Consider the following 27723-nt stretch of genomic DNA (forward strand, 5'->3'; position numbering starts at 1 on the left):
TGAAAATACCTTCCTTTGTCACTCACTTGGAAAGAAACCATGTGAGTACTAGAGAAGTGGGATGAAATGGAAAAATGTATAAAGCAAAAGTTAATAAATTTGTCTGTACTTATTTCTGTTATTTACAGGAGCAAAAAGAACCTGGGTAAATCGAGGTGCTAATGTGATATAGGTGTAAAAAAGGCAAATTTGATGCTTGTCTGTAACTAAAAGAGCGCAGGGGGAATTATTATTGCCACTGTACAAGTCTCTTGCAAGCCATCATTTAAATATTACACAGTATGTCAGACTCTGACCACTCACGCTCAGAAAAGATGAATTCTGACTGACAGAAGTGAAGGAAAAACTGTTAGATAATCCACAACTTGCCGTTATAAGACAAAATAAATGATTAATATTTAACTTGACAAAACAAATAAGGGACTTCAACGGTGTCTACAAATACATTGTGGGAGGAGAACAAGTATTATACTAAAAGAAACTGTCAGTGTATGACAATAGTGAGGGCAGAAATAAATTTGTTTTTAATGAACAGAGGAATGGGATTCTGGAACAGAATCAGGTCCATTTCTCTGGGCTTCATTTTACTGCTTTTCAGTTGAGCAAAACATTTGGGTATCTCCCCAGTCACGGTGCCTTGTTTTAGGCCACTGAGCTAATGTGAAACAGCTCATTTGTGTCTCTGAACTTTACACTTTCCCTGCATGGAGCGCTTCCCTGGCCAGAGTGGTGGCCCTATGCTGGGATTTGTCCCCACGGGCCAGGTCTGACTCAGATTGGGATGTGCACATCTCAGAAAACAGAAATTTAAATCTCACTACACCGCAGACCTCCTGGGGAGCAAAGCAGAGCATGAGGGCACACATTCACACCATGCTGTAAGATGACTTGGAATTACAGTCAGGAGGGGGTATTTTATTTTTTAACCTATCTATTCAAAGCAAAACATTTGGACTAATGAAGAAACCCCCAAAAACTTCAGTTTGGGTCAAATGTCCTTTCTAAGCCAGCCCAGACACAAGGTATTCCCAACGGAAAAATCAATTTTCACCCAGATTTCAGTTTGGTATAAGCAGTGTTTTCCATCAGAAAATCATCCCAACGGAAAATTCCTAACTGGTTCTAGTACAAAGTGACTAGCAAAGCTCTCAAAATGATTCAGTGGCAAGGCTGGAATGAGAACCCACAGCTCCTGACCACGAACCCTGTGCTCTAACCACGAGACAAACACTCATCTTTCCCTGAGCAAGGTTGTTCCTGCAGCATTTCTGCTCGGGCCGAAGTGGGAATACTCTGGAAATGTTGCAAGATAACTTTTTTTTTTTTTTTTTCTCTGCAAGATTTCCTGTTGTAGGATATTTGGGGGGTAACGGGAAAAATCCCTGGTGGCTCCCTGGGGCCAGAAGTGTTTGGACGTGATGGGAATGTGAGGGCTGCTCCTCCCTGCGTGGGCTGAGGAGGGTCACGCAGGGGTGTGGTGGGATCTGGTCCCAAACCATGGAGTGCTCAGCCACGGCTGGCCCATGGGTTGGACTCGATCATCTGAGAGATCTTTTCCAACCTCACTGATTCTGTGATTTCTGTTTTCCAGGGATGCATTTGAGGGCATCCCACTGCCCCATCCTCTATCTGTTTTAAGCAAAGCTTAACTAAACCCAGGGTTTTCTTCCTCACATCAGCAACTCTCCAGCTTTTCAGGTAAAACTCTGAGAGCGACCCCACGCAGAAAACCGAACTCACGGCTTGCAGCCCCGTTTTACTCATTTAAGAATCATTTACATTACATTTAAGGAGGGTCGGAGTGAGATGTCCTGACCCCTGACATTCCCTCCTGTTTATTTATTCTTCTATATGTTTTTCCGTAGTTATTGGCCTGTATGTTTTTATGTATTTATTCTTCTATATTGTATATGTTCTTCTCAGTGGTCTCCACGTGGCTTCTTGCACCGCTTCTCCGACCCCCGATATTCGCAGCCGTGTACGGGGCAGCAGGGCTGGAAAACCGGATTTATCATCCCTTTACCAAACCGCGCCAACCCGCGCCTTGTTCCCGGTTCAGGCCCGGGCGAAGGGCGCTGCCCGGCCCGAGCCGCCGCTGCCCTCAGCCCCCGGCGGCGCCGCCGCTTCCCCCGCCCGCCCCTTCCCGGCGCAGGCGCAGCCGGCCCGGCACGGGGGAAGCCCGGCGGCTTTCCCGGCAGCGGCGGGTTCAGGGGACGTCCCCGCCGGGGTGTGCAGGCCCGGGCAGTGCCGGGGGCACAAGTAAGTGATGGCTGCAGAGTAAGTGACGGCGCTGGCCAGGCCGCGGCGGCCCCCGGCCCTCAGCGCGGCCGCCCGCGGGGGGAGCGCGGCGCGCGCTGCCTCAGCGCGGCTCCCGCCCCTCTCCTTGCCCTTGTTCCTGCCCCTTCTCCGCCGTGACGCCCGGAGGGTTCCGTCCTCCTCCGTTAGGGCTCGGATCGTGCTGCTCTAAAAGGAGGTTTCGCGTTCGTGTTGTTGTTTAATCACCAGCGCCGCCTCCTTCCCCAGGGAGCCCCTTGCCGCGGGCCCCGTGCGGCGCGCCCCGGCCGTGCGTGGGCTGAGGGCTCGCATCGCCCCGGATCAGCTCACAGCCTGCTTTTCCTACAGCCGATGGGATTTACGTCCTTCTGGCTGTCCCGAGTTGTCTCCTGACGTTTTTGCACAGCACGGCCATGTGTAACTCCTACTGTAATTCAGTGGGAGCGGGGCTGTCCTTCACAGCCCACACTGGGGTGCCCCGTGCCAGGGGAGGCGTTTGATGCTGCCCAGGGTGGGCACACGGATCCTCCCAGCGCCTCCTGTGCTGTTGGATCACCTCCATCCCAGCCGCCTTCCCATGGGCTTCAAATACAGCTTCTGGTGAGGGAACAAGGAGAGGCACGCGCTGATTTCTTCATGATGTCGAGAGATAGGATGCGAGGGAATGGCCTGAACCTCTGTCAGGGGAGGTTGAGGTTGGATAGTAGAAAAAGATTCTACCCCAAAGGGTGGTCGAGTGCTGGAACAGGCTGCCCTGGAAGGGTCACAGAACCAAACCTTCCAGAGCTCAAGGGGATATTTGGACCATGCTCTCAGGCACATGGTGTGACTCTTGGGGTTCTGTGCAGGTCGAGAACTTGGACTCAATGATCCTTGAGTATCCTTTCCCAGCTCAGCTTTTTCTGTGATTCTGTGAAAGGGCAGCCCTCAGGTGACCTGACCTGGGCAAGTGGGACACGCACATCACTCACACACTTACCTAATCCTCCATATCCCCAGGAAATTTCCATAAATACAGTCTCCAGTCTCATCTCTCTGGCCCTGGTGTCCTGCTGCCACCACTGCCTCTCTTGTCCTCACGCAGGTCCCCTTTTCTGGCACCTTCACAGCCTTGTCTCCTTGTCATGTCCCTGTGATCCCAAGCAGCTCCTGGGCTGGCACAGAGCACACCCCAGGAGCCTGCTGGAATTTACTCGTGCTTGGCTCCAGAGCTGCCAACACGGCCGTGTTCCTCGCTGGTGCCAGGCTCTGCCCCGGTGAGGAACTGGTAACTTGGCAGATTCCTTCCCTGCTGAGGTGCCTGGGATTTGTTAGGAAGTTTAATAAACTTAGCACCAGTGCTCTTCTCTGGAGAGCACTTACGAAACAAATTCCAGGGAAGTAGAGGAAAGGGCCCGGTCATCTGAGAGGTTTTTAGAAAGTAATAAGCAGACACGTTGCTGGGAAGGTGGTCTTGTATTTAATTCCCTTGTATTTCATTCCCTTGTATTTCATTCTTGTGTATTTCATTCTTGTGCATTTCATTCTCGTGTATTTCATTCCCTTGTATTTCACTCTTGTGTATTTCATTCTCGTGCGTTTCATTCTATTTTCTTATCCTGGAAGACCATTTGCTTTAGTAGTTGAAGTTAACTTTTTTTTAAGTGTACTTATATATAATACAGAAACAAGGAAATTTTAAAGGCTCTGTAATGTTAATGGTCCCTTTCCTTCAGGAACGTGTATGAGCATTTGATAAAAAAAAGAGGCACTTACTTTTTCCTGGGAAGGGTGTCTGGGATAGGAGGATGAATGCAGAGAGAATTGGTTGCTTGTAGGGACAGCTGTTCCCAGCAATAAGAATCATGGCAGAAACAAATTTATAGTGTCAGGAGAGACTAAATAAACTAGTTCTATGCTAGGAAGTTTTTATGTGTATTCTTAGCCACTTCTGTTACTTCATTCTGTGTTTCTCAGTTAAATTATCATTTTAAAATGTTGGTTCTTTTGAATAAATAAATAAATGGTTTTGTGCAGAATTAGTGTTTCTTTTAACCTAAGTTAATATGCAACCCCACTTCCTCTTAAGTAGTTGTGACAGGAACTTCGGGGTGAGTGTTTTTGAAATTGCAGCCCAAATAAATGTTTAATTTTAAACTGACAGATTACTTGGGGCTGTCATTCTTCTCAGGCTTTTACTATGCAAGAGTGAACAAATCTTGTAAAATAAACCGTGTATTGGGCTTATGGACACATGTTTGCTTCTGGGCTGAGCATCTTGAAGTGGTTTGTAGCATGTCTTTAAAAATTTATTTCACTGTTGCATCTACTGCTGGCCTAAGTGCTCCAGTATCTGCCAGGAGTAATTATAGGCAGTTGGTTCAGATGTTGCTTAAATGTGTAAGCCTTGATGGGAAATGCAGTGGATTTCAGCCAGAATGCTAATTTTGATGTTTTATCATTTCATAAAACTGTGAACTCAGAACAAATTATTTTTATACTGATCTGCTGATACGTAATCATAGGGTTAGTGCCAGATTCAACCGTGATGTAGCACCAGAATCTAAAGATGGGATTAAAGTTAGAATATCAGCACTACCCTAGGTTGGCTAATTTGTATCCACAGTGGCATAATGGCTGTATTTACCCATGTAACCTGCGCAGAAGCTCCTGGTGCCAAGGCTGGTTTGCTCCTGGAATGCAGTTTAAAGCTGTTGTGTGAATTGTAATTGTGCCTTTTGAATTGCATGCTCCTCCAAATTACATTTTATGACTTACACAGATATTTTGCAAATTCACATTATTGTGAATTTGTGTTTATAGTATACTGCTTTTTTGTGGCGTGTGTTTTGTTGGTTGTTCAGGGTTTTATTTGTTTCTCCATTTTCATCATGGCGTAGAGTGAAAAAAATAAAAAAAGTCGCAGTACATGAATCAATTTTACAGGCAAAGAGCAGAGATTATTCTCTCTGTCCATCATGAGTAGGTTAAAGTGATAGAGACACAGTGATATGAAAGATCTTCCTTAGCATTAGATTGATAAGCTGGTGGATCCAAACACTTGGGTCCATCAGTCATTTTGGAGCCTGTTACCTCTTTTCAACTAGTCATGAAGCTGCTACAGCCAGAATTTATGTAATAATTAGATGGCATTTTTTTCCCCCTCAGTCAATGTAAACAAGATAGTGTCTTCTTTCAGGGCTCCAGGCATTCTGCAGAGTCATTTGGGACACGTCTGTCTGCCAGGTCATTAGCACAGCCTTCGGGGATGTGTGCAGCTGCAGCGTCAGAGCAGGGAATGGATCTCAGGAGCGTGGTGTGCATGGCTTGTACCCACTGCTGTTGCCAGGCTGGGGAAAAGAAAGGGTGCTGCTATAAACCCCCCTTATTCCTTAGGTTTTCCTGCCTGGGAATTGTGTCCTGGCACTTATTGATCAACATTTCCTCTGCTGGACAAATTGGAGGTCATGGCAAGTGTTCAAAATCCTGCCGTCGTGTGAGTGCACCTGTGATGTTCGTGAGTGTCAGGGGTTTAGTCCTGAACTCCTGGTAGTGGCTGGGAGGTTGCCACTGATGGATGCAGGATCAGAATCTGCTTTTGAAGTGATGGCCGAGTCCCAGCAGGGCCCAGAGCGCCTGGAGGGAATCAGAGCTGTTGGTTTTCCCCAAAGGCTGTGTCTTCTCATCTCATGTTGCTTGTTCTCACAGCCCTCTTCTCAGCCTTCCTTTTTCCTGAGAGCTCCTCTCGACAGCTGCTTCCTGCTGTTCCCGGGGTTAGGTGGGCTCTGGAGCAGGGGGAGCTGCACTTGCTTCCTTTGTGTGCCAGAGTTACAGGCCAGGGAACACCGGGGCAGCCGGGTGTGCTCGGCGTGCTGCTGCTGCTGTGCAGAGCCCATTGGGGCATGCAACAACCACAGTGGAGCCAGGGGCAGCAGTAGCCTCAAGTCTTCCCCAAGCATGTAGCTGGAAGAGCTCCTGGATCCCTCTGTTGTGAGCTCAGTGTTTTGGGACCTGCCTGAAGTTGGAAATCCCTGGCCAGTTCCATGCTCCTGAGCAGCACCTCTCAGCGGACACCAGCACATTGTTTTCCTACTGCAGCATCTCTGAGCAGTATCTCCACTTGCCCACAGTGGCCTTGGCATTATTTCTTGCTGTTTATTAGTAGTGACTACTGCAGTGTGTTATGGTACTGCCACTTCCATGAGCACTCAGAGCAGGAAAATGCTTTTTGTCTTACCTGACCATGTAGGGATTGTGAGTTCAGCTCAATACCCGTGGTCTGTGGATCGCTGCAGTGAGGCCTTTGGGGGTGATTCAGAATGCGATGGAATCATGACTGTATGGAGAAAGTAAATACACAGCAATTGCTTAATGTCTCCTCTAGCTCAGGAACTCAGACACATCAAACAAAACTAGCAGGTGGCATGCTCAGAACAAACCAAAAGGCTTTTTCCTGCATTGTTTGCACAGAACTTTATAACTCGTTACCACAGTAGTTTGCAATTAGTAAAGTTTCCCTGGATTCAGAAAGAGCACAACCAAATTTAGAGAGGAAAAAGCCTTCAAGGTCTGCTAATCCTAAAGATAAAATTTCTGGCTCAGGAAGTGCCTTTACTATAGATAGCAGGAGGAAAGGTGTCCTGGGGAAGTACTGCTGGATGAAAAGGGCAGGCATATGCTTTTCTTACGGCTTCTCCTGTTTGTGGAGGATCCTGGGCTAATTGGACCTTTCATCTGACCCAGCACAGCCATGCTCTGCTCTTTAATCAGGGGCCAGAATGCCATTGCTCCTGTTTGATCATCAGTACCACAGGCTGTGTCTGCCTGAGTGAGCTGAAGACAGGAACTGGAAGGAGAGCAAATAATTCTTCTCTTAGTACAAACTCTTCTCAAGCAGAATATAGAGAAAACCAGCTCTGCTGTTGGTATTTATGGACACTGGTCATGCTGACATCCTTCTGCTGTTCCCGAGTGAGATAACTATGTAGGCAGTAGAAGTTGAAAATAAATAATTTTTTGATCTAATTTGTTAGAATAATTTAGTCATTTTCATTTCTCCACTTACTGGTTACACCAGGATAAACCAGAATGTGCCTTGCTTTAAATCAGAGCAGGTGGAAGTAGTTTGGCCTGAAAGTATTTAAAATCCAAAAGATAGAATTAGAGGGCAGAGGGCAGCAATGAAGTAATGACTTTGTCTTGGACACTGAAAGCAAGGGGAAGAAAAAAGATCTGGAGAGACATTACAGCAAATTAGTATGTAGTGAATTATTTATAGAGAGAAAAGGAGATACTAGAAAATAGTAGAATATTATCAGTCCTGCCTGTGCTGGGGTTTATTGACATTGCATTACAATATTAGGGGGACTGTTAGGAAGGTTTTGATGGAACAATCTAAATATTATAGGACTGGAGTTAGGGTTGGATCTTACTACTGAAATCTTCCATTATTTCAAGCTGTTTTTCCATGTAAGATGTAAGAAAACTTCACAGAATGTACCAGAGAACTGATGAAAGAATCTAGAGGTGTTTGGATTTCAATGAAGAAGCATATTTTCCCCAACTCCAATTTTATTTATTCCAGTTTTCTTACTGTTAGCACAGTCCTCACATTCCTAAGACAGAGGTCCTGCATGTACGTGTTTCTGTTTGGGGAAGGGAAAAGGGGAGGTGAGGTGTGCTTTTGTTCCCTGTGTTTGTTTTGTTTGCTGTGGGGTAGCTGACAAATAAATGCTTGTTGATAGTTATAGCACACTCCCTTGGGCATTTAAGGATATTTTCTATATTAGTACTGCCCTTCACCACAGTGTTAGAATTCCCCATCTGCTCCTGCTCTCCCACACAGACATGTGCCTTCTTTCTCTTTCCACATCCAAACAGGAATTACAGAAGCTGGAAGAGCAAAGGGAGTTCACTGTCTTCAAGGAGATCCTGCCACTCTACCACCACCACTTGTATTGATTACTTACCTCTAGCAAGCCAACAAAGTGCTGAATTTCCAGTGTAATGTCAAAAGGACTTGTTTTGGTTAATGTCCTTTCTACAATTGGAAAGCAGCTTTTCTTTAGCATATTTAGATCTTTTCACACAAAGCTTATGAAGCCTAATTTGAGCCTGTTAATCTTTTTCTTGGTAACCCATAGAAAAGCACAGCTGCACTACTAAAAGCACACTGTTTATCCACAATCACTGGGTCTGGGCAGCCCGCAGCGTTCCAAAGATCAAAGTTTAAAACAGACATGCCAGTCCTTCCTAATTCTTTGTGTTTAAGCACACAGCACCACGAAGTCTAAATTGCTGCTGCTGAAAGCTTGTGCTGAGCTTGGGCCTATGCTGATGTGAGTGCAGCCCCTCCTGCACCCTGGCTTTAACAGAAAGGTACGTCCTGGCAGCTCGATAACTGTGAGGTAAAGTGGGACAGACAAGTCTAACAGTGCTCATGAAAAGCTCATCTGGTTACTTACTCATTCCTTTTAAATTAAAGTAAATAATGTTAAGGATTTTCTTTCTTTTTTTTTTATTTTTAAATATTTTTGCAACTGAGTTTCACCCCTCCTTTTTCTTTCTTCATTGCTTATGTGGGAAAACTAACACATTTGTACAAGGATAAACTGGGAAGTCTGTGGTTTCCAGCATGCACATTTTGAATAATATTTATACAGACTATTATTTAATGGTCCATATAAATATTTATAATATGCTGTAGCCTTTTGATCATAAATGCTTGTTTGAAAAGCCATTCTGTCCCTGCTGTGATTTGCAGAGAAAGAGGCCGTTGCTGGTTTAGTGCTTGGAGGGAATTTTGGCTTCTTGTCCTGACTTAGCAGTTACAGACATGGATTAACACGGTCAAGCTGGACATGTCTTTTGAGTTTACTTTTTCCCTCTGCCCCTCTCCTTCTGTTTGCAAATTCAAATAATAAGTTGCAAATATGAGTCTTGAATTCTGCAGTGGACAGACAAGGCTTTATTGAAGTTCTGGAGGCCTTTTTTCTTGGCTGCAAGGAGCCAGGCTTCCAGAGTTTCTTCAGGGATTTAGAAGGTTCTATCTCCACTGCCTTCCACCCCTTGGAAGTCCATGAACATGCATCATGGACTTCCAAGTCCATGCATAAAATATTTTGGTGCCTTGTTAGGAATATTGTGCTTGATGAACTGACCTGTCTGACTGGACTTTTAGGACATTTTATTTCAGTTATTTTTCTGGTTCAGTTTTCCTCATGATTGTATTGCCTGCAGAAATATAGAATCCAGCAGATAAAAAAAATCCAAACCAATGTTTTATTTGCACAGCAGTTTTCTTTTCACATGACAATTAATGTTGGTGTCCAAATTCCAAAGCAACAAGCTTGTGCAGGGACCTTCTGCTACCCCTGAACTCCATTAAAGAGTTCCTTCAGCTCTGATTTGGAGCTTCCTTTTGTACCAAATAAATCTTCTGGAAACAAAACAGAATGGCCACATTCCTTTTTAAAATTCTTATCACTGTACTTTGGCTAAATATTTTCCACCAACTTCTCTGCTGAGTTCTTAGGTTCTCAAGAAATACCCTTGGGCAGAGTCCATAATTGCTGACATTTATGACCTAGAGATGACAGTGCTTTTTGTGGATGGGGTTGATAAGTAGGTGGCATACCAAGTGTTTGGTATTCCAAAAAAACCCTTGGCATCAAATTATGTTTTTGCAAGCAGATCAGATCCTGTTGCAGAGACACTTTACTTTGAACAGCCTCTGTAATTTAGTGCTTGCTGTTCTTGAAAAAGGATTAATATTTACTTTTAGCCTTTTTTTAAATGAGATATTGAGTGAATCTTGCTGCTTTGTGAATCTAGATGAGCTTTATTCAGAAAAAGACCAGTTAAAGTAAGTTTGGGGTCGCTGGTTTTGTACTGTCGCTTAACTCTTTCATGTTCCCACTGATTGACAGCAATAAACTGGTGGATGTGCAAAGGCTGATATGCACTGCTCGAGCACATAAACAAACTCTGCTTCCTGCCCAGTCACTCACACAGGCACATCCTGGTTGCTTAGTAAGGAAAAAAAAGGAAAGTAAACATTACATGGGCAGATTGGGTTCCAGGTTTCAAATGTTTGTGGGAAGAATCCAATGCAAAGCCATAATTTCAAGTGCTGAGTAGGAGGTACTGTGAGCTTAATTCTCTAACATCTGCTAAGCTTGTTCTCTAAGTAGCAAAAACACATTAATGAGCTAAAATCAAGGCTGCCATACAAGGAAGAGAAATTTGGAGTAATATTGTGTGTGTGAGCAAGAGGCAGGATATAAAATACTCCTTTTGCTATTTGTATTTAGTGAAGAGCAAGTAAGAAGGATTTGCCTATGTTTAAAAAAAAAGAATCTGTTTTGCAGCTTGTGGTTTATTCTCAACTTTTTATGAGTCAGCAGCTAAAGGCAGAGCCGAAATAGGGGAAAAACAGGGAAATTTGTGAGATAGTATCAGGAACAGTATTATGCAATGTCTTTGTAGTAAAATTTCTCACAAGGAACTTGCAGCACCTGCAGCCAACCTTTGGAGCTTTGGGGAGGTGGAGTGCAAAATTAAGAAGTAAATACCATGTTGAAAAGAATGTCTTAAAACTGCTTTTCCAGCTGAGAGCTAAGAGGGAGAAGCTGAGTGCTGTCACCCCCCAGGTGACAGATGCAGTATTAATCACCCATAGCAGCAAAGTTGTCTTCTCTGGCAGAGGGGTTGGCTTTTGTTCCTCTGACCAGGTCACAGAGCCAGGGCCAAGAAAATAAAGCAGGCCTTCTTGCCAATATTCCTAGGTGTTAGACTCATGGCACACCATTATTTTTAGCTGATTGCTCATCGCTTGGACACATGACCTTGCTTAAGGAGATTAGTGTGTGTTGCACCTAATCTGCTGGGCAGAACCAGCATGCTGGGAGGCAGCAGCCAGGATTTCCAGCAGGACCACAATATGCTCTGTAGCTTGGAGGTTTTTTTCTACTTTCTGACATTATTACAAGCTGGTGATCTGTGCTGCTACTCCAGTGACCCTGCAGGGTGTGAGCAGAATGTGGTGTGGTCACTGCTTTGGTCTGTACCAGGGACAGAACTCCCTCGTGCTGGCCAAGCAAAGAACAAAACCATGGACCCTGGACCCAGCAGTGGGGTTTGGGCATGAAGTGCTAGATTGAATCAGGGAAGAATGAACGTGTGAGCACAGATCTCCACTGACTGTCCACATTTCCATGAGCTGTTTAAGGGGTGGGAGGAAGGGAAGCCTCAGTTGGTTTCTTCAGCCAAGGTGTTGTTTTATACCATTTTCAGTGCAAATGAAACTTTGTCCTAATTAATTATTATGCAGAATTGGAGTTTTTTCTCTATTTCATCTGCTGCCTCTAACCCTCAATGATTGTAGATTTGTGATATCTATCAGCAGCAGTCGTTATAAGACAGCCATGGATGTGAAAGACACTACATTATGCCAGTAGATCTTGACCTGTACTCAGTGTTATTATTAAAAAAAAGAAAAAAATATTAATTTGAAATGTGAATAATCATATTCTATTAATCAGGACTTACCAAATCTTTCCCCCTGTGCTTATATTCCTCCCTCTGACAACCCCATCTACCATATCCAGATATTAGCAGGTCACTTCTTTGGAAGTGGGCTGTTTTAAAGTAGAGCCATTTTGATGCTCTGTAAATACCATGTGTTTTAAATGCCAATTTATCCATTTCATTTTCTGAATATCAGAAGCTGTGTGTCAGCTGAGTTTTACGTGTTTCAGAGATGTAAAAGGTTCATACAAGCACTAAACATGGTATTTGTCTGACGTTTCAAATATTTCTATCAGCTCTTACTTAGCATTCTCACAGCTTGATTAAAATGTAAATGTTAACTATTAATTAAGAACAAACCGTGAGAAATTAAGAACAGTGAATCTGTCACTGTATTAAATGTCAAATAGTTAAACTTAATATAGTGAAATAAGCAACTCATTGTGAATAATTAAATCAATTAACTTAACCTCACTTTGTTCTTGTAAGATGTCAGAGTAGGCAGAGTTTTCACACCATGCTCTCATGGCTCAACACATTTTCAGAAAATTATTTTCTGAGTCTTAAAAGTGATGTGAATTGATGGTGGAGAGCTCTTGGAGACTTTATTTATTTTTTTTCCCTCTGGGTAACATGTAACCGATTGTCATGTTGTTACTTTATAATTACCAGCATCACAGCGCAGGTGGGAAGTTTAGCTTGGTGGGAGGCAGCAGCTCTTGGCACTTTTTCCGTCAGTCTTTTTATATGCTTTTAACCCCTTTTTTTCCCTTTTCCTTTGACAGGTTTTATTAAACATGCCCAGTGAGAAGCAGACTGCAGTGAAATACTACGTGGGAGTTGACGTGGGCTCAGCCAGCGTTCGCGCGGCGCTGGTGGACAGCTTTGGGACAGTGGTGGCACACGCAGAACAACCCATCCAGGTTTGGGAGCCCCAGCCAGACCACTATGAGCAATCCTCTGCAGACATCTGGGCTGCCTGCTGCTCTGTCACAAAGGTGGGCGAGGACAAGGTGAAGGATTTGTGTTACAGGTGGCTCTGCAAGTTTTGATTGTTCATGGTCCTGCAGTCCCCATGCCTGTCAGTTCCACTCGGGTCTCCTCATGCTGTGTAACTTGTGACCACCCTTGTGCATTGAAAGCACCTTGAAGCTGATGCAGCCTCACAAATGTCTGTTTTACTGGTGAGGAGTTGAAGGCCAGAGTGAAAAAAACTCATGCTACAGCTGCAGATAGGATGAAAGACCTTTCTTTGTGCTGTTATTGCAGAGGGAGGATTTAGCCACTGCCTCCAGGTCTCACATCTGTGAGCTTTGTTTAGCTGGTGTATGCTCTACCCATGAGACAGTTCTTGGAGGAGTCAAGGTTGCTCAGAACCTGGCAGTGCATATATCTAGAGATGTGCATTGGGCTGCTCTGGAGTCATAAAGAAGAATTTATTGTAGAGAAATTGTAATCTGGATTTTGGATGGCCCCTAAAGTAACACTTGTTATCCTCATTATAAAAGGATCCAGTATTATAAGATCAAAATAAATAATAAATGTCTGTGGATAGTATCAGGCATAAAACCAGATTGAAATAGACTTTACTACAGTGGAAAATTTGTACCCTCTGATCCAGGGCTCCTGTACATGCTGGAGATAAAGGTAAATTAGAGACCTTGCTTGCAGTGCACACAGAGGCCATTTCATCCTCCTCACTACAGCCCATGCCTGCTGCATGTTCTAAGGTTGGCTTTTTAAATATTCATGATACGCTTGGTAATTTGCAGATGGACTGTTCACCCATTGTCTTGTTATTGATCAGCCTTTTCAAACATTAATGAGCTTGGCTCTGCAGAAATGCCCTGAGATGGAGAAGAGGAGGTGAGTGGATAGAAGGAAAAGAAGGGAGTGACAGGAATGATAGGGAAGAACAGCTTGACATTAAAGCAGAGCAAGTCTTCCTCTGCTTATTTGATTTTTCTCTGTCTGAGTGGCTTTGTTCTTGCTCTTGACCTCTTTAAATGCAGTCTCTCATATTTAAGCAATAAAATGGTCTCAGAAACTGCAGTTTTACAGAGCCAATAAGAGACTGGCACTGTGCAAGTCTACTAAAAGTCTTTCCTTATAGTACTAATTAAAATAATGATATTTTTATTGTTGCTGAGAAGTGACAATTTATTACTGTGCTACATTTTAGGTGTCTTGCGACCTCATTTGGCACTTAATTCTTAATTCTTGTGGGTGTTGTGTTTTTTTTTCCAGTGCTGCTGGAAGCCATGAAGTTCAGGCATTTTGGGGCAATGGTTTGGTTTTTTTTTTTTTGAAAACCTTCCAGAAAGTGTGCTATTCACACTCTTGGTAGCTGAGTAAAGGTGTGCATTGCAGAGGTGTTATCATGGCTACAGGTTTTGACCAACTTTAGTTTTGGAACCCTTCAGTATTGCCAGACAAACACAGTATTACCAAAGCAGTTCTGGAAGATTGTTGCTTCCACGGGCAGGAAGTCAGTGAAGTAACTCATGGAAACACTTGCTCCTACTCCTGGTCCATGTTTCACATCCAGTTCAGCTCCAAGCTTTAGACAAGAGAGAAAATTAACATTGCAGGTTTTCTGCTACCTTTATTTACTGATATTTTTGTGCTCCCTGCTTTTATCCAGGACTGTGGATAAAGACCTCTGAATTCAGATTTGAAACACAAAGAATTTCTGGTAATTTGATGTGTTTATATTGGAAGTTTTAAAGAACACTGAATTTAGGAAATTTCAGCATTTGAGCTAACTTATTTTTTTTGGTACTCTCTAGTTCACATGGCACTTGCACTTGCATGGATATATTTGTATTCCTGTGTGTTTTGTGCATTTTCAGGAAGTTGTCTGTGGAGTGGATGCCAGCCAGATCCGAGGGCTTGGGTTTGATGCTACCTGTTCCCTTGTTGTGGTGGATAAACAATTCCAGCCTTTGGCAGTCAACTCTGAAGGTAGAGCTGCACACAAAACATGGTGTTACTGTGTGAGTTTTACCACTGGTGGGAGGGAACTTCCCATGTCCTCCAAAGACTCTTGGAGATGGAGATGACACAGACTCTTTTTTATAAGAGGATTTTTTTTACCTGGTTTTACTGTTTTAATTTTACTGCAAAATTAAATCTGAGATGAGAATTAATTACTGTTTAGTTAAATATTTGGCATCTTAAGATCCCATTCATTCATCTTGGCTCTGAGAAATTTCTTCTTAGGGAAATCTACACTCATTTTTCTTTTCGGCATGTTTTCTTCTCCTTCAGACTGTACTGATCGTGGCTTTTATAGTGTGTATAAATGCCCATCCACACTGGCTAAAGGTATGTTAAAAATGCTAGTGTTAGTGTAGTCTAACTGCTTGCTCTGTCATGGAGCTGCAGGCAAGAAGTTCAGTTTGTGTATTTTATTACACTGGTGTTCTGTCTTTGTCTAGGATAGTCCTGAGCTAAAAATCTGGGGCGTTTTATTAGTTTTTGGGTAGATGATTCAGAAGACTCACAGAAAGTCTGTTCTGCACTGCTTTTACCCAGTGAATTCCACTTAATATTAAGTGTGTGCTATATCAGTAGTTACAGAGACATAATCATAATTCTGTGTATGTTCCCTTCTCAGATGTGTTTGTCATCTCCTTCTATCCTTCTCAAAACCCAGCTTTGCCCCCAAAATGTCCTTTTCTAAATTTAGATCAGATTATTTATTTTTCAGTTTGAGAGTCTCTTACAATCTGTTCAATGCCTAATGATGTCTGAGGCTATTTTGGGTCTAATGAGTCAAATTCAGTTCTCATTTTCTGTGCTCTGATATCCCCAAGAACTTTGAGTTTACACAGTGGTGGTGCTAAACAACAAGACAAGAATTCACTCAATACTGTAATGCTGCGAAGAGCCTGGCAGTGGTGGTATTTCAGGCAGTTTCACAGTTCTGAGCTGTATTTCAATCCATTTTAGAAATATTGATGGACCTCACACTTCTGCCTTGTTTTGCACTGTGTTTCCAAGATGAAGCTTGAGTGGCTATTCCTTGGAGTGTGCAGTGTACTTAGCCAGAGAGGAATCTGCAGTGTCACCTGGATTACTGTTCCCCCTCTCTGGCAGGTCCTCTGGAGGTTAATTTGGATAAAATGTTCTTTGCTTCTTGTTCTCATTTGTGTGTGCTGCAGACTTGCCAAATGCTTTTTCCTTGCACATCCAAAATAAAAGCATTTCAGCAAATTCTCCCCCTCGAAACAGTATTTTGGAAAGGAATTAGGGTGGTTCTTCTCATAACCATAGAAGAGGAGAGAGAATCCCTGCAGCTGATTGAGCTAATTTCAATTCGCAACATAATTGTTCAGATTTTGTCACATTTTTAGTTTTTGGTCACCAGAATGTTCCTTTATATTTTTAACTAAATATGTGAACTTTGTCGGGAAGTTTGGTTTTTTTGAATGAAATACAAGAGAACATGGTGATTCACAGTTCTTGGATGCTCACAAGCCTGATTGGTTTCAGTCAGCATTCTCAGTGTTCAGCATGTGCTAAAGTTGGGTCAGAGGGCTAAAATTTTATATTTAGAAATCCACTGTGAATTATTAACACAAACAGAATTTGAGTTTTCAGTGTAGAAGTGAAAGTGTGAAGCAGTTTAGAGCCTAGTAACTTACAGTGCTGAGCTGGGGTTAAAGCAGGGCTAAAATAACTCTTTTCCTGTTTCCCCCCAAGGACAGAACCGTAGGAATGTGATCATGTGGATGGACCATCGTGCAGCGAGCCAAGTCAGGCGCATCAATGCCACCCAGCACAGGGTTCTGAGCTATGTAGGGGGAGCCATGTCTGTGGAAATGCAGCCTCCTAAATTGCTCTGGATAAAGGAAGTGAGTACATTTAACACTCTGGTGCATTTTTACTAGTGATTAGTGCCCTTGTTAATTCCTGAGAATGAGATTTCTCAAACAAAAGCCTTCAGTCTTAGTGTTGAACGCCAAGGTGTATGCCAAGTACGGTCAGGCTAAAGTTGTGATTTAAACCTTCTAATGTTCTTTCTTCCTCTCAGTTTTGTAGAAATATTTTGATTTCATTGAAGTGGAGTGTTCCCTGAGAGAAACATTCCATATGCCTTCCTTATCTAAGATTAGATATACAAACAAATAGAGGTACAGATAATAAATGAAGTATTCTAGGATTTAGTTATGGAGATGTGTTTCCTACTCCAGCTGGAGCCTGGAGTGCCAGAGGAGTGCCTTTGAGGCATCCAGCATTTCAGGGTGTGATGGCCATGGCTGCTGGTAAAGGAATTCTCTAGTTCCAGCTTCAATTCAGTTCTGTCCCATCAGTAGGAATAAACCATGTGTAGGGGGAAGGTGCCCTGTGTGTAATGTGGACCTCTACCTCTGTCTCCTGTGTTTAAATTTGGTGTGTTATAATGAAGTATGGCTTCTTAATAACAACTGTCAGATAAAAGGAGAGACACTTGCCACTTGAATTTTTTATAACCTCCTCCAGCCTGGCTTTTTACATTTGGCCTCAATGATGCTCACTGTCATTTTAACAAAGCCCAAATGTAAATTACTTGCTGCCAGTTTCAGACAGCCAAATTCTCCTGTCCTTACAGACATGAGACATTAGATTGTAACAAGGTGCAGATTGGAGAAAGTCTAAGGAATTAACTGGTAGAAGCAGGTACTGACAGATTAATGATAACAGAGGGTAATGAATGTTGATAATGAAATATGAATATCCATCTACTAGTTCTTCCCTTCTCGAGCTATGAGTATCATACATCAGTCATTTTATAAATAATAAAATGTAAGCTGTAAAAACATTCAGTTAATCCTTTGCATTTAAAGCATTTTTATATTGCAAGGTCTGGGATATCAGTACCTGACTGCTCAGGAAATCCAGAATTATGGGATGATCAAACGTGGTCATGTGGAGGTGTGAGCCTGCTGTGACCTCAAAGCCCTGTGCATGATTGCTGTGGTGTAAAGGGCAGAGCATTGCAGGGCTTGCTCCCTCCATGAACCATGGGTGGGACACAGGATTCTCCTGACCCCAGGTGCCAGCCAGCAGCAGGGATTTCCTGGCAGAAGGGTGGTACAGAACAGGGCTTGTTCACATGTCCCTTTTCAGCTCCTGACACACCAGCTAAGGAGATTATTGTCCTTAAGAGAGGGTTTTTCACCTCAGTGTCTGCCTGCTGAGCTGCCCACTCACAATTCCTGAGTGCTCTGGGCATGACTCACCATTAAACTGCTTAAGCTTGTCCTGCTTAGCTCGGGCACCTCGGCACCCACAGCAGCACCTCAGCTGCTCAGGAGCAGGAGCAGTTATCCTGCAGTGGGCTGTAATCTGCTGAGATGTGGTTAAACCTTTCAGCTCTGGAGAGGTGAGGGATTGAGTGCTTTTACTGCTTCTGTACTCCTTGCAAAGTAGGAGGGGGAAAGGAATTAGGTGCAGAGGCACGGTTTATTTTCAGTGCCAGGTACAGTACTGCATCCATGGCTTACCTGACATCAGGGCTGTCAGCAAAGGGTCACTTTGGCTTCTGACAGCTCAAACTCAGCCTCATGTAATGCAAGTGTCCTCACTTTTTGCCAAGGAAGGCAAATCTTACAATAACTTTGAACGTCAAGTTGTTCAGATGAAACCTACAACAGCAGTTTGCACATCTGATGTTTCTCAGTGGGCTGTCTTGAATTGTGCTACAAATGTAAATTATTGAAGTCTCTTCAGATTCTTTGTTACTAATATTTTATATATCATAAACTGTAACACAGGTATTACAGGTATGGTAAAGAAAAATACTTACAGAATGGTGTTTAATGTGTTCTTCCTATTTTTTGAGTTGTATTATCTTAATTTTCTGTGATTAGTGTATTTCTCAATGGCAGAATGAGATTTTGGTCTAGCTCACACACCACAGGGAAAATATACTTTATATTCTGACTACAGGATTATCTCTTAAGCTAGTGATAATGCACAAGCTGGTAAAAAGGAAGCTTAGTTTTCAAATCCCATGGGAGAATTGCAAGATTAGCAGGTAGAAAGACACATTTTCATTTTATTCTATCCTTTTCAACTATCTTAGGGCTTTGCAATGTTGAAATTCAAATTCCCATTATGCTTCTACTTAATTATGCTATCTGGTGTTCAGAAAATGAGTGCACTGTACCTGGTTTGACCTGGTCACTGCCTGGGAAAGTCTAACAGTGTTCCCCACACTGTGCCTGGCTGTGATCATGGCTTTGGTCTCTCCAGCTTTCCTGACTATTGAGTGCAGTGAGATGGGGTTTTTTTTCTCCTTTCCTTCTTTATTCCTTTCTCAATATTCCTCCCTAATGTTGTCATATACCTGACAGCATTCCAGGAAGTTAAAACAAAAACAGTGGATTGGGCACATTCTCCTGTGTCTGACCATAATCAAAACTGGCTAAACCAAGGTGTGTCCAGAAGCTACTTTGAGCCTTTGTTCCTTTGGTTGGCATCATGTTTCTGGAAAGTTCTTGATCAGGAGACTTGACATGGCTGCAACACATTCAACACAGGGATGTTTGTAAAGAAGACAAAGCAGAACAAAACCCACAGCCAGACACTTTGCCTGGTCATGCTCCAGGTCAGCTTGTACACCCTAATATATGAAGAATCACTGGATTTTTTCTTTGAATTCTCTGGACCTGATTTTGAACTCCCCAAAATTTAGTGTTTCTGCTAGTAAATGGTTTTGCTGATTTCCCTCTGTACATCTTTGCCTGGGATTGGAGCTGTGCACGTTCCACAGCTGCTTGCATTCATATGGATTTTGCAGAGAGAGTGCAGTGGGGAAAAGTACTGCTTTATGTCTGAAGTGAAATAATAAAATAGAAATTAAATAATAAAGATAAAAGAAATAAAAGATACATTTAGGAGATTACTTAGGTGCCCTTTAGGAAGGAAGTTATTTAAAGTATTGATACTAAATGATGGTCTGTGCTTACACTGAGAAGTTAATTGTGTGTACATTGTTACCAAATCCTCCCTCTCCCTTTCCATGGTGCTGACCGGGGTCTGGAAGGCCACTTTAGGAGAAATTCTTGTCTCATGTTTTGCCCTGGGTTCTGCTAACAACAACTGTTTGCAAACCTGATCTCTGTGAGGAAGGCTCTGACACGGGTCTGACCAGCAGTGCTGGTAAGTTGTGAGTGATTAGGGTGTCTCTCAAAGAAAGAAGTGGAATTTCTGTGGCTTGAAGAATTTTTATCTAAGCAATTAAAAGTATTTCTAAAGAATATGACTTGCAAATTTACTGTGAATTGGTTGGAGGTGATGAAGAGGAAGGAGAAGGGGGAAAGGATGAAGATGACTTACAAGGCAGCTGGAGAGGGACTTAGGACAAGGGGGAATGGTTTCACACTGACAGAGGGCAGGGTTAGATGGGAAGAAATTCTTCCCTGTGAGGGTGGTGAGGCCCTGGCACAGGTTGCCCAGAGAAGCTGTGGCTGCCCCATCCCTGAAAATGTCCAAGGCCAGGAGGGGCTTGGAGCAGCCTGGGATAGTGGAAGGTGCCCCTGCCCATGGCAGGGGGTGGAACTGGGTGAGCTTTAAGATCCCTTCCAACCCAAACCAGTCTGGGATTCAATAATGACCTAACTGTGCTTTTCCATTTCCATCACCTTGTTCCTGGAATTGAAGCTGCAGATGACCTCACTCAGTGAGAGGAATGAGCTGACACCACTGTACAAGAAGTAGATACTGGTCCTTATCTCTTGTGGCTTTCTTCTTCCTCTCCCCCTGTATTTATTTGTGGAGAGTTGATGCAGGTTTTCTTTCAAGTCACAAGTTACTCTCATCTGCTTCTTTTTGACTTTCTTTTCCACATGATGTTTTCTCTTTAACATTTTGTCTCACTACACAGCATAGAGATGTAACTAGATACTGGAGTCTTCAGGGTGTATTCCCTTCTTCCAGCTCTTCATCTCCATTCCGAGTTTGAATTAAAAACCTAAATTATTAAGTCCATAATAGGCTTTTTGAGGTCTTGTCTTTGATTTGCTTACATTCAGTCCAGTTTGATTGGGGCTGAATAATTTTACCCTCTGGTACCTCTTAGTTATCATCCGTGAAATTAATTGGTTGGTCTTGATGCTTGTGATTGCAGATAGGTATTCCTATGGCAAAGCCATCCCTGCAAGTGGAGTTTGTGTGTTGGCACAGCTGTTGGCAGTAAATGATCAGCTGAATGCAGCTACTGTGAGGCCTGTGGGGCACTCTGGTTAAAGTGTGCATATCTGTGGCTCACTTAGGAGCAGCATTGTATTTTTCTGCCTGTGTGGATCATGTGTGGTGATAGAGTGCAGTGTTAAATGCAAAACCAAACAAATACATATTTTTTAATAAAGCTCACTTCTGTGGATGCAGCCACATTTGACTTTTGACATGTGGTCGCATGAATTAAGAACATCAACTGTAAATGAAGGTGAAGCAAAGAAACCTTTGACAAATATTTAGCAACTAGCTGAAAGATGGTTCTGACAAAGTCTTCCTGAAGCCACTAAGGTAAATTTGAATATAACCTTCACTAAAAAGGAAAGCAATTCCTGGTTGCTGGTTCTTTTAAAATAGCCAATTAAATTCACTGCATTTGCTGTTATTTCCTTAGATTTTGTTCTTTACAATTTTCTTACAAAACATTATTTCAATAGTTTTTTACTTCTGTAGTTGCTGGTATGTTTTTGTGCAGTTTATTGAGTGGGTTCTGTAATTTTGGTGACTTTGGCTAAAAAAACTGGATATTCACTGCCTGACTGTGTAGGTAGTTCTGGGAGGTAGGTGCCTGCATATGAGCTGAAACTGTGAGTACATAACTCCTTCACTTGGGAATTATTTTGCTGCAGGAGCTTGTCAGTACAACACAATTGTACAGAAATGGATGCTATGGCAAACCAGGGTTAGAGCAGTGAGAACACAGCTCAAACACAGCAATGCAAGAACTGCAGGGAAGGGTTGCCCAGCTACAGAATTAGTCTCTTAGTATTTTTTTTTTTTCTAGAGATAGCAGAAGAAAAAAATGTTGTTTACTAATTTCTGGCTGAAAATGTTATTGTGGCTTGTGCCAAAACGAAAGGATGCATGTTATGTTTTCCTCATACTAATGACATTACATACCAGCTATTTCTAAAAAATACTAGTCCCGTTAAATCAGAGATGCTGAACTTCATTGTTTATTTTAAGTGGGTGGGGGATGTTGGACTGGATGTTGGGGGGCAGGTATTTGTTTGGTAGCTGCCTCCAAATAAAGTGCAGTCTTCTATATTCTGTTTTCACAACTCTGCTCTTAATTTCATGTTTAAGAGCGAAGAAGAGCCTCCCTTTAGGAAAAAAATCCCAAACCATGGAGTGACTGTTTATCATATCATTCCTCTGCCATTAACAACTAAAATCAATAGTCAGTGAGTAGGGTTTTTTTCTAGCAGTCAGTGATCTTGCTGTATGTTACAGTTCACATCCTCAGATCTGCTGTGTGATCCATCACCCTTCTTCCTTCTGCACACCCGTGACTTGTAGCTAGCAGTGGGATCATTTGCAGAAACAATTAAAACCTCTCTTTCCCTGGCAGTGGGGGGAAGGATAGTGCATGTAGTGGCATTATTTTGGCATCATCTCCTTTGCTGGTGCATGTCTTCTTCACTGCTTGCTGCCCTTGCAGCTGGCTTTTTGTCTTGTTGAATGTGACTGAATATTTTTCCATTAAAATGAATAATAAATTCTGTGTTAAATGAGAATGACTCCAGGCTGTTGAGTTTGGAACTGAACTCTTGTTTAGAATTGTTTATAAATGTTTCAACACTCTGTGTTATCACAGTCCATACACAGTGCAGACACACATGCATAAGCTGTACTTCAGACTGAATCTGGTTTTTAGCCTCAGTTGCTGATCAGGCAGAGGTGCCATTTAGGAACAGCACTCACAGCTGGGAGATTTGAAGCACCTGCACCTCAGAGCACGTCCTGTTTGGGCTGTCCCCTCTGTGTCTCCTCTTCTCTGCAGTGGGACAAGGCTCCCAGCAGGCACACACTGTCCTCCCTGCCTTGTTCCAGCTTCTCTGGTTCAGATTCCACGTGCCTGCTCTGTCCCTCTGCAGCCCTTTCTGGCCTGGGCTCTGGTGCTTGCCTGCCTGTGGTGCCATGCCTAGGATGCCTCAGGGATTTAAGGGTGCCTGCACCACTGTCTGGGTGGTGCAGGCAGTTTTCTCCCCCTTCAGCAGCAGCCTTATTCCAAGAGTTTACTTTCCAAGCCCCTCCTCTCCCCCTGCCCTAGTTCCTGACTCTGATAATTCAGCCAGTTAATCTTTTACCAGTTGTGTCAGAATTGATCAGTTTGCAAGCATGACTCTGGCAAGGATGGAATTTCTGCTCATGGCCTATCTTGGGTGTCTGGAATAGCTCTATCACATGGCTTGGCATCCAGTGTGAAGTGTGGGAGATCCAAGTTGTAAATCCTTGCTTTGAGTGGGAGCAGGGCATGGGACATGAGTTTTTAGATCCCTGTGAGTGTGTGCATAATTCCCTTTCTTCCTTTCAGACAATGTGCATTTGTTTTCTGTAATTTAGATTAAAATGTATGTATTTTCAGTCCAATTAAGAAATCCCTCATTTTCTCTTCTTGCCTAGGAAGATTAAAATACATTGCACTGCATAATTCTTAAACTCTTTGACCCCAAGTATTTGGGATTACCTATAACAATGTCAAAATGTTACTCTGTGGAGTTGTAGCTGTTCAAGCAACCCAAAGCAATCAGAGAGAGAGAGATGAAGAAAGGGCACCCCATAAGTACCTCTGGAAAGCAGAAAGATTGTGAGTTCCTTTGCAAGAAAGTTTGGAGGGTGAGTTGCAGGATGTGAATACAGCATTGGGAACTTTCCTGGATCTTTTCCACAATCCTTTTAATGTGGTCACAGACTCCTGACTGGGTGAAAATAAATTTGAATTAACTTCAGTGAGTGTTGAAAACATGGAGACTTTAAATTTGTTTGGAAAAAGCATCAGGGCATGCTGTGATTTTTTTTTTGTCTGTACTAATTAGTGATGACACAGCATCAAGATGGCAAAAAATGAATCATTTGGATGTTCATGAAACAAAGTATTTTGAATGTCACTAACATGTGGCTTTTGGGAATTCTTGAAGTAATAGAATAAGGATCCAAGGAGTATTTGATGAAACAGATTTATTTGTAGAGGACAGTTATTCTTAATCCAGTTTATTTTCTGATTGAAGTAGACAACAGACTACTCCTGTTGCTTCTTGAAGGCTGTCAGGTGTGTTAACAACACATCATGGCTTTTATTATCAAAATAATCAGGTTGAATGATCTTTGGGCTAAACTATAGGGCACCTTGGCATTTATAGGAAGTTAATGAGTAGCAATGTCTGGGAGGTGAGCTAAATCTGAGTGGTCAGGAGCAGACATCCAAAGGTTGTGTGTTTTATGTTAAAAAGTTGTAATCACAGCATTTCTTTTTTTGATTCAATAGAAACCCAGTAAGTTTTAGAACCTTTTCGAGGTCTAAACTCAAGAAGTTTTAAGACAGATTCTTGGCATGACCCAAAACTAAGCAAATTTTGCTTTTTGTACTTACCCAGTTGCACCTTAGTTTCTCAAAATCATCTATTCCATTTCAGCAATTTTCTGGACTTGTATGATTTTGGTTTGATATCACAGAATGTCTAAATTATGTTATAGAATCACAGAATCACAGGATGATTTGGGTTGGAAGGGACCTTAAAGCTCATCTCATTCCAACCCCCTGCCATGGCAGGGACACCTTCCACTATCCCAGGTTGCTCCAAGTCCTGTCCAGCCTGGCCTTGGACACTTCCAGGGATCCATTGGCAGCCACAGCTTCTCTGGGCAACCTGTGCCAGGGCATCACCACCCTCACAGGGAAGAATTTCAAGAGCCAAATATTATTTCTTTAAAATGGAATAATCTTCTGCTTTAGTTCAGCATGTACATTCTAGACACTTGACACTTCCAGAAAGACCCCAGCAAGGACTGGGTTTCTAGAGCAGGAGCTGCTATTAAGTGAGAAAACTTTGGACTTTTTGATTATTTAAGAAGCTGGTGGAGGTTTTTCAATCAATCTTATCTTCCCATGGAAGTTCAATTTGTGACCCTTGTGGGCTTTTGTTTAGTTTTGATAGTCTCTACTTATTTTAATGTGCTGGGGTCAGAGGGGACAATTGGGATTGCTTTGCAGGACAATGATGCTCACTGTCTGTCACACTGGAATACAACATTACTCCTGGGAAAACTTTCTTCACATTCATCATGGTCTGATGCCTGTGGGTGGTGTGGGGATTGTGTTTGTGGAAAAGTAGTTTGGAGATGGAAAACAGACTGAGCTTTGGAGATGGAAACAGGGAATAGAGCCTGGCCCAGGTGTGACCAGCTTTTTCTGGACCATCATCTCTCTCAGAAAACAGTGGTGGAAACTCCTTGTAAATGAGCTATCTTGGTAGAAGAGTTTTTTAGGAGTTTGGGAATGTTGTGTGTGGCTTTTCAGATCTGCAAGCTTTGTTTGTGCGATCACAAAGCTCTTTGTTTTCTTCTTGTGCTTATAACTAACAAATACTAAATTTTAAATCTTAAATTTTAAGCATTTTAAGATCTTAAATGGCTTATATTAGAAAATAGAACATTTTTCAGGCAAATGTTTTTTGATAAAGTTGTTGGCTTTGAAACTGCTCTGACATCGAGCAGCTGATGGGGAACAGAGACACCCCAGGTTATTGATCTGAAACTTGTGCCTCCATGAACTCTTCATGAGGAACTTTGCCTATGATCAGTCTGTGCTGGGGGAAAGGCTCAGCTCTCCAAACAGTAAATCAGAGAGAAAAGCTGACTGGATGATCAGAGCAATGAGTTTGAAAAAATGGTCATTTTTACCTAAATATCAGGATTTTAATTGCATTAAAATAAGGGCATGACCATGCCTGACCTCTAATATCTGCCTTTCTAAACATATTTTTATTAGAACTTGCCAGAATCGTGGGAGAAGGTTGGCTACTTCTTTGATCTTCCGGATTTCTTATCTTGGAAAGCCACAGGTGTCACTGCAAGGTATGTTAATTATAACAATATGATTTTTGTCTATTTTCTTATGTACATTTCTGCTTTAATTCATTTTGACTGGACCTGCTGTTATGTACATCTGTCTGTAATTCAGCCAGCTCCAAAACATCTTGAACCTATCTCCTGCCTCCATTGTGCATTCCTGAGCACAGTTGTTCCTGGGAGCAGTGGAATTCACAGATACAGTGTGTTGCTGCAAAATGTCATTTTGGAGCATAAATATGATTGCTGGAGTTCCTGTGAAATACACTTCCAATAATTCTTTGAAATCTATTTTGTTGACAAATTTATTGACTTTTTTGAGAATTGGAAATACACACTTCTTTGCCATGTGGGAGGGCTCTGGTAAAATCTAATTTAAAATGGTCACTTCACTGTAAAACATGGCAGCTGTGCTGCTTCACAAAAGTACCCTGGAATCCTTGCTGAGTAGTTGAACAAAACCATCTGAGAGAACCCCTTAAAAATCTGGATTGAAGTGACCAACACAGGGTCATTTGCAGATCCTTGTGAGAAGTGAGGGCCAGTATTATTTATTTAAAATCATGCCCAGTTCAGTGCAGCTCACAGTTATTTCCATTGCAACTTGTGAAGTAGAATCTCTGCAAAATGTAGTCTCAGATGAAAACTGACCACAGGATAGTTTTAGTCTGTTTGGAAATAAAGACACCTTCTTATCAGATACAGTTCTTTTTATTTGAGTGCTCTATTTCTCTCTAGTTAGTTTTCCTGATTGACAGCTATTGTTAGAGCATTATACATTATATATTCCTTGCATTATACAGCAGGGAAGTGCTATGATTGACTTAAAAAATGCAAAAAGAGGAGTTGTGCAAGGACTTGCCAGATGATAATTGATAAATGGCATCTTACATCTTCTTCCTTTGGACTTTCAGTCAGATTTTGCTGTCTAACTCTGAATTATGTAACAGAAGAACAACTCCCACCCCACAGATCTTGCAATCTAAACAGTCCTGTCACCTGACCCAACGCTACCTTCAAGAGGATAAATTCCTGGCTTCCAGATTATATTCCAGGGTCTGCTTCTTGTGAAAGTACTCAAAACTTTTAGAATTAGCACCCTTTGCTCAGGGCATGAGGTGGGGGAGGCTCTGAAAAGGGAGGGCACAGTGATCCTGACAGCTCCATGGTCCTGCCTGGCTTTGGCTTTGTGTCCTTGGCTGCAATTTCCTGCGGGTGAAGCAGAGAATCTCTCTGGAGAAAATAAAAAAAAAAGAGTTGCAGAGGATTATACTCAAAAATTGAGATGCCTGAATTTAGACTGGAAAAAAAAAGACTTGCAGAGGATTATACTCAAAAATTGAGATGCCTGAACTGACAAGTTCATTTCCTTAGCAAGGACAATGTGATTACTCAAAATCTTTTGATTGTATTGATGTTATAAGGGAGAATGGAATGTTGGGAAAAGACTCTCTGGGTAAAGTCTTCTCTCACACTTTGGTTCAGAGTCTTCTATTTTGAGTAAAATAGCTCCTTGTAAATCTTTCATTGCTGTCATTAATGTGCTCCCCAAAATCAAGCCCATTGTTTGGGCTCTAGTGGATTTTCTTGTAGGATATCAAAGAAGGAAGAAAAAGACAGGAAAACAATGACAAGAAACATTTTGCTAGAATCAAACCTTTTTTTTTTTTTTTACTTTCTCTGCTTTACCCCATGTACACCTGTTTTCTGAGAATTTTCTTGTAGGCTGGTGAAGTCAAGTAATTTGTCCTGCATGTACTCATAATACAGGGGAAGTGTGAATTTATCATGTATGAGATTATTACCTCTTACCACCCTTTCTGCCTTTGAGCACAAAGGAGTCTATTCACAGAGCAAGACACTGTT

General features: G+C 42.4%; 1 protein-coding gene across 5 annotated transcripts in view; it reads left to right on the forward strand.

Moving 5' to 3' along the window:
* Positions 1-914: 914 nt before the first annotated feature.
* The window catches only part of FGGY (FGGY carbohydrate kinase domain containing), a 130111-nt gene continuing 103302 nt past the window's right edge, over positions 915-27723 (forward strand). Inside the window, exons 1-7 of one of the 5 annotated variants that reach the window (XM_041483383.1) lie at positions 2164-2259; positions 8525-8631; positions 12567-12779; positions 14634-14745; positions 15052-15108; positions 16489-16640; positions 25778-25863. In XM_041483383.1, the coding sequence (XP_041339317.1) occupies positions 12579-12779; positions 14634-14745; positions 15052-15108; positions 16489-16640; positions 25778-25863 (608 nt within the window). In that variant the 5' untranslated portion in view covers positions 2164-2259; positions 8525-8631; positions 12567-12578. Of the gene's footprint in view, positions 2260-8524; positions 8632-12566; positions 12780-14633; positions 14746-15051; positions 15109-16488; positions 16641-25777; positions 25864-27723 lie in introns of those variants that run through there. The other 4 variants (XM_041483384.1, XM_041483381.1, XM_041483382.1 and 1 more) reach the window with 4 other exon arrangements.

This window comes from Pyrgilauda ruficollis, unplaced genomic scaffold, assembly GCF_017590135.1.
Source record: "Pyrgilauda ruficollis isolate IOZ18807 unplaced genomic scaffold, ASM1759013v1 scaffold6, whole genome shotgun sequence".
Classification (NCBI taxonomy): Eukaryota; Metazoa; Chordata; class Aves; order Passeriformes; family Passeridae; genus Pyrgilauda; species Pyrgilauda ruficollis.